Genomic DNA, 13,182 nt, shown 5'->3' with positions numbered 1-13,182 from the left:
TTTGCGTAAAAGCTGCTTTTCGTGTAGTTGTGGCTCGACTCCAAGTAATGACTGAACTTCTTGCTACCGCAGCGAGTAGCTTGTTAGAAATCTGCCAGTTTTCTGCGAATTTGTGTTTGCAAACAGTCTTGTTTACACTTGCAGGAAGGCCATCCTACCTGATGGACGTTACAAACCCAGACTGGGCACCCAGCTTACACTTGGGGTATGACAGAAACTCAGCTGCTAAATCTGAAGCAAGGTATGTTTGAATGTGCTACTTCTGACCTCCCTCAAAACGACACACTTGTCATGGCTGCCGCTCAGCCAAAAAACCCTGGTGCCGCCCGTGCTGGTAATGCAGAACAAATTTAAGATTTCGAAACTGCCAAGCAAGTGAATAGTGTGTATGCAAGGAAAATATTAATGAGACAATGAGACCTCAGTGGGTACTAGTGAATACAGTCTTGTTGATGGCAGCCACATTTTATGTTGCACTCCAAACAGCAGAAGTCTAAGAGACTGGCACGTATTGCATTATTCTGTTGAAGGTTATCTGTTTGTTATTCAGGTTGCTTGTGACACAACTCAAGAGTTATGCAGCATATGTTATGCAATCATCGAGTGATGAGCACCAATTTTACACAAGTTGTTTTGAGATTAGTTGTGTCAGGAGAGAGCAGACAGGTTGTAGCTTACAATGTCGTGAGAACTCGGGGCAGCAATGTCGAAAATAGCAAACAATTGCAGAGATCCAACCATCACTGTAAGTAGTGCCAAGGATTACAGCATAGACATTTTCACATAAAGGCTTTACATTTTATTTCAGGCACCAGCGACGTTGCAAGAGGGCTGCGACCTCAAAGGAGATCCAAGAGGGCAATAGCAGAGTTCTCCAGCCTTCAAATGTGTTGAACGTGCAGCACAGCGCTGTGTGCAGAACTGTCACGGGTACAATGGCTTATTCATACATGGGGACTATTTCCTTTAATGACATTCAGCATCTTTATAGCACCTTGATTCTATACAGGCACACCACTTGCACGCCCTGTTACAGCACATAACAAGGAAGCTGATGAGCCACATTGCGCACTCAACAGCGGTTCAGGTCAGTGCCCTAGATAAGCTGTTCATACAGGCTGGATTTTACATCACAGTGTGCTTGTAATGGAATTATATTGTTCCCGATGGTCTTTGAGCTAGCAGGCAGTGGCAAGTTGTGTACTTTTAATTTTGCATGGTTGGTCTTTCTGACAAAAATTACAAAACCTCACTATTTGCTCATCCTCTACCCTATTGCTTGCAGTAAACAGCGTCATATATCCAACAGTCCTACAGCGTAAACTATTTGGTGCTTCCCTCTCTCTGGAGTAGTGGGCCCATTATGTGAGCACAAAATTGGTGGTTGTGAAATAGCAATGACAACACTTCAATGCAGGTCAATCCATGCTGCAACAAGTACCAGCTTCAACCGTAGCTCAAGATGCTGATGATACTGTTGCTGACGTTTATTGAGTGATTTGTGTTTACACAGTTCAAACGGCCCGAGTACTTTAATTTAGGAACATAACTTCAATGATTGACAACACCTCATTGCAGACCCACCATCTGTGCAATCACCCGAGGAAGGCAGGGCCTCAGCTGAAATGGGTTCTCCAGTTGGAGTTGTAGTGGATGCCTCATATTGTGAGTACTGCATTCGTTCAGTTGGAGCAAACCGGAAGTGTTTAACACAAGGGATTCTAAGAGTCACATTCCTGCATTTTTTATCAGATGTAAAGTTTTCTGAAGCTGGTGTTCAAGCCACCACTTCGACAGCTGAAGCTTCAGTAAATACCACTTCATGTAAGTAATGTGACAAATATCTCAAGCACTCTGCACCTGACTGGCAAATGCGTAGTAATGTATTGCCTATACATTTCTTTCAGTGCTAAAGGATGCTGAAACTCAAACTGACATCACAGGCAGTGTTCTGAAGAGTTTTGAAGCTGATAACCAGGTCCTACGCACCGAGTTACAGGAGGTGAAGGGCTCTCTGGACACACTTCGGCTGTCGAAAGCTTCTTTGGAGCATGACAACACCCGTGTGCAATTTTACACGGGCCTACCAAGCTTCACAGTTCTGATTTCACTGTTCACACTTGTCGAAAGTAGTGTGCCACGCAGCCCAAACAATGCTCTTGCGAAATTCCAAGAATTTGTACTCACACTAATGAGGCTGCGATTGGGAGTGGCCTTGCAGGACCTGGCGTCCATTGAAGAAGCATTGACGGGGGTCTTCAATGACCGTAATTTCTGCCTCTGAAACTTGTACGAACTCTGAACGAAGTTTCAGACACCGATGCAGTAAGGACAAAAGCAGGAAATAAAGTTCATTTTTCTACCTGAATTTGTCTTTCAAAAGCGCTTTTTTAAGTCCTTAGAATCCCTTCTTGCGTTAATTGACCATATGTTTTCTCATGCACATAACGCACGTGCTGTGCCCATTATGTTGAAGCAGGAATCTTCCTAAAAATCCACTGTTTGTGCCAACAGAAACGAAACTGCTGGGAATAAAGTTCATCTTGCCCCCTACATTTGCCTTAAGCAACCATGTTTTTTGTAATGTAAATTACATGCCAAGCCACGCATGTCAAAGCAAGAACCTCCCAAAAGACCAGACATGTGCAGCACTGAAGGTAGGGATAACACTGCAACACAACACAAGCTGCTTCTAAATAGAAGAGCAGTGTCCCAATGTGCGAGCAGGCTTCACCGAGACCGGCCATACAGGTGCAATGCGCAGCTTTAACCATGCCATCCTGCTTGACTAGAAGCCATGGCTCTAGTGGCTGAGGTGAAATCGCCTGAGAGTGGTTAACCTGCAAAAGGATGAAGTCGTTTAACTGCTGGCTTTACGCACGCAGAAAACACAGGCCACCTAAACGCACACAAAGCAAGGCAAATTGCAGCATCAACAATGAGTGAAACTAATGTAGGTATCACCGCAACAGTACAGAAGCAAAACGCAAGCAAGCATCTTTCATGCATGTAGTCCATTCTAGGCACACTTGCGCGGACACATGCAACATCCGCTACCTCGCTGGCAGCGACAATTTGTAGAATGCAATGCACTTAGGCAGGTGACGAGTATTCGCAAACCAAAAAGAAAAAGATGCCGCAGCAAGATAATCGCTGGAAAGTGCAGTTACACTGTCACTTTCTAAAGCAGCAGCGCGATGGGAAATGACGTGTACAAGCAGTGGCGTAAATCCATCAAAACCACAGGGGGGGTCCCGGACTTTGCATGGCAGCCATCTTGATTATTAGAAATGTGCATTTTATTTTACACAAAAATGAAAACTTTACAATAAAACAAAAAGAAAACACAAATATTCATATATCGCGTTATTGCAATGCTCTTGACGATCTGCACTGCGCGACGAATGAGTCATACAACGTTCTGAACTAGTTTCTACAACACAGTTCCAAACAGCCGATGAGTATTCGATGAATCTACCACTGACACCAAAATTGAAACCTCGAGATGTTTGTATTGTTTGATTGTCTGTATGCGTGCAAGGGTACTTCTGGCCGTTTATAACTGGCGGACGTTAGCTTTCAGTTATCTTAATTTGATTTTGAAGCAAGCGTGAATGCTCATCTGAGTTTACAGCACCTCGCGACATCTTCACTAGTATGGCGAAACATTGGTATTAATGAGAACTAACACACAGCAATGCCCAGGATAGTATACGGGGTGTTATTTGTAGTAATTAGAATATAAATGTGAAGAAAGTAAAGTGGACGAAAAGATAACTTGCCGCCGGCAGGGACCGAACCTGCGACCTTCGAATAACGCGTCCGATGCTCTACCACTTCGCTACGGCAGCGGTAATCTCCCTGTCCACTTTATAGGGTATATATGTGGATTGAAACTTCAGGAAACTTAGGAGTGTTAGGATTATTGGTCAGCTGCCTGCTCGTATATAGATCACGTGCTACGTGACGCCAAGAAGGAAGAAAAAAGAGTGTTCCACACTCGACCCCACACTATTCCCCCTCGCCTCGTTCTCTCCGAAAGAGCATATGACAAAGAAAGTTAGAGGTGACCGAAGTCACTTTCATGTCCCTTTCATCAGGTGCATACACAAAATATTTTTACAGATATCCAGAACTCGTTGCGCAGCTTATGTTTGCACAACAAAATTAGAGCCCGGTACACACATAAAGCCTTCTCCTTGCTTTCTCACCGCGGGAGCGGTTGACTGAAGGAGCCATGGGGCGACGCCCTTGGACGGTTCGCTCTGTGTTACATCACTTCCTGCTTGATGTCCGAATAAACACGAAGAGGGCATCATGCCATCATGGGATGTTTTGTGTCATTAATATACGGGAGATTCAAGTATGCGCTTTTTAATATTTTTTTCTTCGCAAATACGCAACTCTGAGCCTTCACATTGCGAGGGTGCATGGTTTCTAAAGCCCTAACCCCCCGTACGCGTTACAACGCGTCAGCTCGTGGCGTGAGGACTCGGCGCCGCGCCCTTTCCCTATGGAGTGAGAGGACGCGCGGCTACACGTAGCTGCGCGACCTCTCTTTCCATAGCAGTCGAGAATGTGTTGAGAGGAGAGACGAGCTGATGAACGAAGGAAAGAGAGAAACGAGCGAGGGCCTTTTTTGTATCATCAAACACGTGTAACTCAGCTATTACAGCAGCGTTTCGAAAAATTCTGACGGCTACGTGTTCGTTGATTGTAAGCACTTTTGTTCATGAATAAACAGACTGTCCGAAAGTTAGCCACCAGCCTGGAGATCGTGCGTGGGGAAACTTTCGCCTGCTGGCATATTGCAGGAAAGCTGGGAGGTTGAACATTACAAAGTTTCGAGGTTCCTTCGCGTGATTCAAGAACCGCGCTAGGAAAGCCATGTAGATGGTGCGTAGAAGAGTTTTCGGGTAGCTCGTCACTGGACTCAATGCCTTGATAACATGTCACTGCTGTGCGTGCGCTTCTATCAACTTCAAGGCGATGACGATTCATGCTAAAATGACTGGGCGTGCAAGCACGGAAACAAGAGAGAAGTCAAGACACCACAAACTCCGCTTGCGGCTCACTAGTTCGTCTCTCTGTTATTATTCTAAGGTAATGAAGAGTTGGCCGAAGCGTCTAAATCACTCTTCTAAATGGCATTAATTCCTTCGGTGCGTGATCCTGGAACCGGTGGATGAAACCACCAAACATTCCTTGCTTTTTAGCGAATTGTATGAATTAGGGTAGTCCTAATAATAGCTCCATTGAAGCTAGTTGCAACGTAGTTCACGAAACCATTGATTTAAAAGTTATCTAGCATATTTCTGTTAGTTGTTTAACGTAACGTGGTAGTTATCCTCCTGTCTAATGACTGCAAGCCATTTTGGGCTTTCAAGGCGGCATTCAAGTAACTGTCACTTCCCCCTTTTTTAATCAGAATAAAAATCCTTGTATGTTGCACTAAGGGTACCCGACAAAACAAAATTATAATCAATGATCAATTACATAAAAGGCTCACCTCATCAGTGTTTTTGGTGACATTGTCTTCCGAAGAAGGTCGCCTGGAGTTCGGCAGAAAGAACGAGCTCAGCGAACTCTGCCGCTTGTGCGGCATCTTCCCAGTCCAGTTGAAAGTCACAAGCACATTACGCCAAGAAGGTTGCGCGGCCGGTTACTGTGCTGGCAGCACTTCTGTGGACGCGTGCAGGCTGAAACTGCCGAACTACGGTCCAGTATATTCTAGGGACCGTAGCCGAACGACTGACAAGTGATGTCGTATTTGTCGAATATTGGGAAGCAGCCCCCACTTCGAAGCAGTTTTAATTGGAAAACCCCGCGGCGAAAAGGAGGAAGAGGGGCAACCCGGGGGACGCATTTTCGGGGTTACAACCAAGGAGGTTGAAGGCGACGATGAGTACGGGAAGAGCGGAGAACGTCCTTGACATTCGTCGTTTTACGACCCACGCGCCCACCCCGTGAAAGAACACTGAAAGCCACAGGGAGCGTCACCCAACACAGGGAAAGTGTTTTCTCCCTCTGTTCTTCAAGTTTGTTGCACGTGCGGGGTGCAGAGAAAATCTTTTGACTGTGCTTGTGTTTCTGTATTTCTATTTTCCTTTTCATTTTCCCTCTCTAGAGAGCACTGTAAATAGTGAACAAACAAAGCAGTCTTCGTGATGCGTTCAAACCAAGCGGACGTGTTGATTCTCTGTCGTCGTCCAACCTACTAAAGAAAGTTTTGCCCCCCTGCTTTTCCGCCACAAAGTGAAACCGGAGGACAGGCGTCTTCGTTTGAACTACAGTGTACTAGAATTGGGCAGTGGGCTCACTGCCGTATCTCTGCGCCGCGCCTCCACGGCCCTCTCCGCGTCGATTGCTTGGGCGCCCGCCAGGGGTCTTGGCCGCCAGTTTCTCCTGAAAACTTCTCTTGCGGGGTGTGAAGCGCATCCTCTTGGTCGGGGTTACGCTGGTTACGCTGTAATTCCGGGGGGGTATCAACAAACGCGGGGTTGGAGGCGGGGAGAGGGCCACCACAATGACACAACAAGAGATCACAAAAAAAAAAAAAACGGAGGGAGAAGGGGGTTGAGCATTTTATTCTTTTTTAAAGCTTACCCAAGTAGTAGAAGCTACTGTTTCCATTCGTGCATGCCCTGCAGCGCATGTTCCCGCCATTCATTCGCTTGAAGGACCTTTGTCGGCACCACGCGAGCAGCTTTGCTGCACTTATATATGCTTGTTTTTCTGAAGGAGCGGCATCTGTGTCTATCCGTACACTGCAACTGTCTCAAAGACGGCCCGCCGCTGCATCTGGACTGGAGGGAGGCGCTTTTTACAGTCTCCGGCGGTCGTGCACATAGAGCATGCAGCGTACGTGCAGAGAAATTTCTGGTGCAGCGTTTGACAACAAAAAACAGCTGGACGCAACGAAGCTAAGAGTGACCGCGCAAAGTCAAGTGCGATAACAATAAAAGCAAGAAAATACGAGGGCGGTGACAGCAAAACCTTACTTGTGCTTTGGTAAAGCGGTCAGGGTACTTCTAAAAAATGATAAAGAATTCTGGCTGCTTGTTTCGCTCGAAGTCCTAAGCACAGAACTACTGCCAGATGAAACGGGCTGGATAGAGATCGATGTACAAAAAAAAAAAGAGATTTAGGGGGGATGATTGAAGTAGCGGGGGAGGCCCACGGGGATTGCGCTCCTTTGAGATGCTCCAGTTAGATCGACGGTTGTCATCGGCAGTTTATTGTTTTATCACGAGTGACCATGCATGCATTGTTAATCCATATTGTGATATGGCCAGCATTTGCGCATACATAGGCAGGGTTCCATGTAAATAAAATTAGTTTGTCAGCACGTGACGCTGTCGAGTGTTATTTTCGTGGTGCAATTCTGCGGTGTAATAAAAATGTACGCACGTAATGTATGTTACTTGTTATGTACTCATAATACCTATGTATGGGTTGTTGTTTTTTTCATTGGACCCGCACGTACCAATATATATAGCCTACGAGTCCAACCAGTTTTGGTAACCTTGTATGATCTATGTCTGCAAATAAAAAAATTTAAGATTACCGTGCGGATACATTTAATACAAAGCCAAGTGATTCCGCCGATTATTGATTCGCGAAAAAAAAAAACAGCATTAAGTAGGTTAGTCGCAGAGACCAGTTCATGCGAAAGCAAATAAATAAAAAATGAGGCATTGTTTATATCCGGTATAGTGGGGCTCGAAAGGCGGGAGTGAAGTCGCTAGGATCGCTACAGTGGCGAAAGGGCATTGAAAATCGTATCGACCAGCAGTACAAAAAAAAAAAAACTTGAACGCCCCACACGCAGGAGCATTCATATTCATCATAGCCTATTAAAATATCGCCCACCCTCTGTAAATCGGTCACAACGACAGCACTTTATTTCACAACTCACAGAAATTTGCATGAAAAGAAGTTTCGTGTGTTGCGCACCGTAATTCAGACTTTTCTTGCGCGCAAAACAGCAACGCGAGCTAGCCGCGCCCTGCAACCCGCCGGAAAGTTTCAGGTGACGTAGAGTTACTGCATATGCTACCTCTGACTCTAAGTGACTCTAAGGTGACGCTGCGAACACTTCTAGAACACTGTAGTTTGAACGATCGGGTGGATCGGGCCCAGAAGTTCGTCAAAAACGCGCGCGCAGCCAGGGGCTCCGGAAGTATACATATGGGGGCGACTGAATGAATAGGGGTACTGAAAAATGCGTGCAGTTTCAGTTGGGTGTGAAAAGATGACTCATTTGTGGCGATATTTGCAAGCAAAGGCCGAATATCTCTTACTCAATTTCTCTCGCCCCAGACTCGGTGCTGAAGAAATGTCTTCACGAATCTCGTTGCTCTCAGCGAGTTAGAAGGCGCAATGATACGTCACCACGTGGATAAACGGCCGCTGCATGGCAGCGGCTTTCGTGATTGGTGCTATGGATGTGGTTGCAGACTTTGAACATCGCAGGGAAGATGTCGTAAAAATATTATCGTAAGTTGTTGAATTGTGCTTATTTCTTTCGTTGTATCTGAGAGCTGGAACTCTGGGGCGATTTTGAATGGCACGTGTGAAAATAAACTTCAAGCAAGTCAAGATGGAAGATGTTCGAATGCAAAATCTCAGGGGGGGACCATTGCATAGGGGGTCCCCCCCAGTCTAAACACAGGGGGGGTCAGGACCCCCCTGACCCCCCCGGGATTTACGCCACTGTGTACAAGCAATTATTTTAGTATCGTTTTTCTTCTCCCTAAGCTCCGAAGAGAACTGTGTTACTTGACACTGTGCTGTGCAAAAAGGCACTCCTGGAATTTTCGCGTAGCGTCGTAGTGTAACGGTACAGAAGCGAAAATATGTAGGACCTCCCGCAGACACTTGTGAATGTTTCACGAGGTCTCGCTGCGCAGCGAAGCAAACTTCCAACATTAATCACACCACTGTCACACACATTGGCAAGCACTACCCGTTAGCGTTACAATGCGATCCATAAATACAGTCAGCCTAGTCAAAGATTGTCTTACCTTGGTGCGCGCGATGTTTTGATCGCCGTGTCTTTGCAGCTGGGGCTCTTTGCACGAATCCGCTGGTCAGGTAATTATGCGACTCGAGATTTTTTGGCCTTCAGTTGTTCGTGGGTGATGAAACTCGTCGTGTGCACAATGTAATCCTTGATGTCCGAAAGTTATACTTTACGCACGAGCGCGAGATCGAACGACGTTTCTTTCGAAGTAAGCAAAAGTGGATCGACGCCACCGCAAAGCTCCACTTTCTTAACGTAGCGGTTCTTCGCATTCGCCTCTAAATTCTGCGCGTACGAACTCAACTTTACTGAGGGGCCCGCATTCATGGTTGCAGAGCAATGGTGCTTTACTGCAACTCTTTTAAAGTAATGAAAAGGCAGAGATCACCAGCCGCGGAGCTGCAGAAACACCGTTCTCGTTGGCACCGTCCCCCCAAAAATATGGCGCTACCATAGTGGCCAACGCAGGTCGTGCCCTTTCCGCTGCTGCAGCCGCCAGCCTGCTCTGCCGTGACGTCACGCGAATACCAAGTATAGGCCTCCAACGGATGGATGGATGGATGCTATGAGCGTCCCCTTTGTAACGGGGCGGTGACATGTCTGCCACCAGGCTCGAAAAATAAAAAAAAAAGCTTCCTTGTTTCATGTTGGCCTAATACCTTATCTACATTGATTAAATCTATGTTATTATACCAAAAAATACAAATTCACGGTCTATCTCTCTGCCTCTTAAGGCAGAATGACCTTATGATTCCCCCATTATTTATTTTTGTTCTTTATCTCTACTTTTCTGCCACCAATACTCTAACCGTCTCTTACTTATTTCTGTCGCGGACATGTTCAGCTTTCCATTGTTGTCCCTAAAACCCAAGGCTTCATGTAGACTCGTGCCCACACGTATACCTGGGTGAATATCGCCACATTCAATCAGTACATGTTCCATCGTTTCCTTAGTTCCCCCAGCAGCATGTACATTGTTCTTCTTCGTTACTGAATCTCGCTTTATAACTACGCGTTCTAAGGCAGCCCGACCTTGCTTCAAACAGTAAAGCGCTTCCCCTTGAATTATCATAAAACCTTTCCCTCCTTATTTCGTTTTTTCCCTTTCGGTAGTTACTCAGAGCCGGCTTCTTTTCCATCGCTGCCATCCAATAAGTCCTCTCCGCCTCTCTGACCTTCCGCTTAATGCTCCTTGTTGCCATATCGCCCGCACTGCTAGCCGTATATTTACTGGTGAGCCTCCTAGTTCTTTTTCTCCACTGCGTGTCAACACTTTTTCTATACAAATACCTGAAAACCTTCTCTGCCCATCTACTCTTCTTCATTTTCCTCAGCCTCTCTTCGAATCTCATTTTGCTCTGAGCTTCCCGCACTGCAAAGCCTGTCCATCCCATATCACCCTTTACAGCCTCATTTGTCGTCTTCCCGTGAGCGCCCAACGCGAGGCGGCCCACCGTCCTTTGATTTACATCCATTCCTGATTGTACCTCTGACTTCATGCACACCACTGAGTTCCCAAATGTAAGCCCCGGGACCATCACACCCTTCCACAGCCCTCGAAGCACCTCGTACCTATTGTATCCCCATAAAGCTCTGTGCTTCATAATTGCAGCATTCCTCTTTCCCTTTGCTACCGATGCTTTCTCTTGTACCTCCATATATCTATCCCCCTCATTTACCCATACTCCGAGGTACTTGTACTCGCTTACCCTCGGTATTTTTTGGCCCTGTATAAAGACCGCATGGTCTTCGTGATCATTGAATACCATCAATCCACATTTTGTTGCACTAAATTCTAGTCCTAGAGCCTCACATTCCCTTCCGCATATATCTGCCAGTCGCTGTATATCATCTTGACTGTCCGCAAATAAGACAATATCATCAGCATAAAATAGACCTGGAAGCTTCTGCTCAACCATCGTGCCGACCTGTTTGTGTGACAAATTAAATCCAATGTTGCTACCTTCTAGCGCTTTTTCCATCCTCACCATGTACAGCATGAATAACAGCGGGGACAAAGGACATCCCTGTCTCAGCCCCTTGCTAATTTCAACGCTGTCCTTGCTACTTGTTCCTTCCCATTCTATACAAACTGTATTTTCTCGGTATATTTCCCTCAAAAGCTGTATACAGTCGTCACCTATGCCCACTTCTTCCAGTATATCCCACAAAATTTCCTGATTAACGTTGTCATACGCCCCGGTAATATCTAGATAAGCTATGTATAAGGGCCTGTTTTCTATTTTCGATATTTCTATACACTGAGTAAGAACAAACAGATTATCGTCTAACCGCCTGTCGATTCGAAATCCATTCTGAAGTTCTCCCAAAATATCATTTTGTTCCACCCACGCTTCTATTTTTAATTTTACTGCCTGCATCGCCAACCTGTATAGCACCGATGTAATGGTTAGCGGTCTATACGATCGAATGTTATCCTTTTCTCCCCTGCCTTTATATATTAAGTTCATTCTACTTTTTCGCCAACTGTCTGGTATTTCCCTCTCCTGTAAGCACTTTTCTACGGCTTTCAGCAGTGCTTCTTTAGTGTTATGTCCGAGTTCGTTAATGAGGCTGACGGGAACCCCATCTAAGCCCGGTGTAGTGCGCTTAGGAATTTTTCCTTCGGCTTTCTTCCAATTGAAATTCTCTAGTACTACATCTTCGTCGGTTGCACTCCTTTGCGTACTTTTACTCACTGGGGGAATCCCCTGGGCGACCTTTTTAAACGAATCGGCTGTTATCTTTCGGATGTAACCTAGCGCTTCATACCCTTCCAATTGATTTCCTCCTTCATCTACCATATGTTGTTGCATTGTGACAGACTTCCTACCCAGCGCTCTTAGGTGGCTCCAGAATATCCTAGGCGCGGCCTTCTTTTCGCGAATCTCTGTCATCCAGCGCTCACTTTCACCTTTAATTTTTGCCTCGACTAATTTCTGCACAATGGATTTTTGCTCTAGATATATTTCCCATATTTGGTTGACTTCGTCCTGTGGCCGCTTCTCCTTTTTTGCTTGTCTGTGCTCCCGTGATGCCTCACGTCGCTTCTCGATCGCCTCCCGGATTTCTTTGTTCCACCAACTTTTTGGCTTTCTCTTTCCTTTCCAACAAATCGTTTTCTTCTCTTTTTCCATTTCTTTTGTGATTATATGTAGCAGCTCACTATACTTCCAGTCTTTACCTGGTAGTTCGTCTTTTTCCTCGACTCTTGCGGCTATATTTGTTATTTGTTTGTCATTTAGGTACAAGCTGCCAAACTTTGATTCTATGTTCTTATTATCAGTTTTATATCCCATTTGTAATATTATGCGTTTATGATCACTACCCAAGCTGTTAATGCCTTCCTCGTCTATTCTCATCTCTCTAAGTTTGTCATATGTTCCTTCTGTCATGAGACAATAATCAATGCTCGATTGCCGGTTTCCGACTTCCCATGTGATCTGCCCCTCACACTTAGGCCCCACGTTAACTATCTCAAGACTATGTTGCTCGCAGAGATCTAGCAATAACTTGCCATTGGTGTCTGAATATCCGTCAAGGTCATGAATGTGAGCGTTCATGTCCCCTAGAAGGATTATCTCGGCATCATGACCAAATTCTTTAATATCTTTGCTTATGCATTTCACTATCTCCAGATTCTTTTCTCTGCAGTTATTCCCCGTCCACAAGTAAGCTACACCTAGCCACGTTTTCTTTCCACCTACTGTGCCCGAAACCCACATGTGCTCTGAACACGTTTGTTTCACTCTATCCAATTTTGTTCTGCTATGGATTAGCATTCCAACACCCCCACCTCTCCTTTCTGATGTGATCCTGTTACATCCTTCCCAAATATAATTGTCAATATGTGGTGGCTCTTCCAAGTCTCTAAGGTGTGTTTCTGTAACCGCATAAACGCCTATCTGTTCCTTACTTAACTGCTCCTCAATCTCTAACCATTTTGCCTTTTTTCTGCCACCCTGCATGTTTATGTAACTAATTGCAACACGCGCCTTCTCCCTTCTTTTACCTTTTCTCTGGTTTTTCGCTATACTGCCTGTCAAAGAGTCCCCCTGGTTGTTTTCCTCATTACAAACTACCCTGGGCTCCGAAGGGCCCGCGTGCCCCCCAGAAAGCTACTGTGCGTCCTGCCAGTCGCCAACCCACCTCATGAC

The 13,182-nt window shown here is 45.7% G+C and overlaps 2 protein-coding genes across 8 annotated transcripts in view; one reads left to right on the top strand and one right to left on the bottom strand.

Moving 5' to 3' along the window:
* The window catches only part of LOC119390677 (gastrula zinc finger protein XlCGF57.1), a 963,551-nt gene that overhangs the window by 183,318 nt on the left and 767,051 nt on the right, over positions 1 to 13,182 (bottom strand). The window lies entirely within an intron of this gene.
* LOC125758196 (uncharacterized) lies at positions 1,521 to 2,368 on the top strand. The gene is made up of 3 exons (XM_049415147.1): positions 1,521 to 1,665; positions 1,753 to 1,824; positions 1,908 to 2,368. Exons 1-3 carry the CDS (start codon positions 1,626 to 1,628, stop codon positions 2,282 to 2,284), a joined length of 489 nt encoding a protein of 162 aa, XP_049271104.1. The 5' UTR covers positions 1,521 to 1,625; the 3' UTR covers positions 2,285 to 2,368.

This window comes from Rhipicephalus sanguineus, chromosome 4, assembly GCF_013339695.2.
Source record: "Rhipicephalus sanguineus isolate Rsan-2018 chromosome 4, BIME_Rsan_1.4, whole genome shotgun sequence".
Lineage (NCBI taxonomy): Eukaryota > Metazoa > Arthropoda > Arachnida > Ixodida > Ixodidae > Rhipicephalus > Rhipicephalus sanguineus.
The sequence above is the reverse complement of the archived record's forward strand: the minus strand, read 5'-3'. Positions and strand labels throughout refer to the sequence as shown.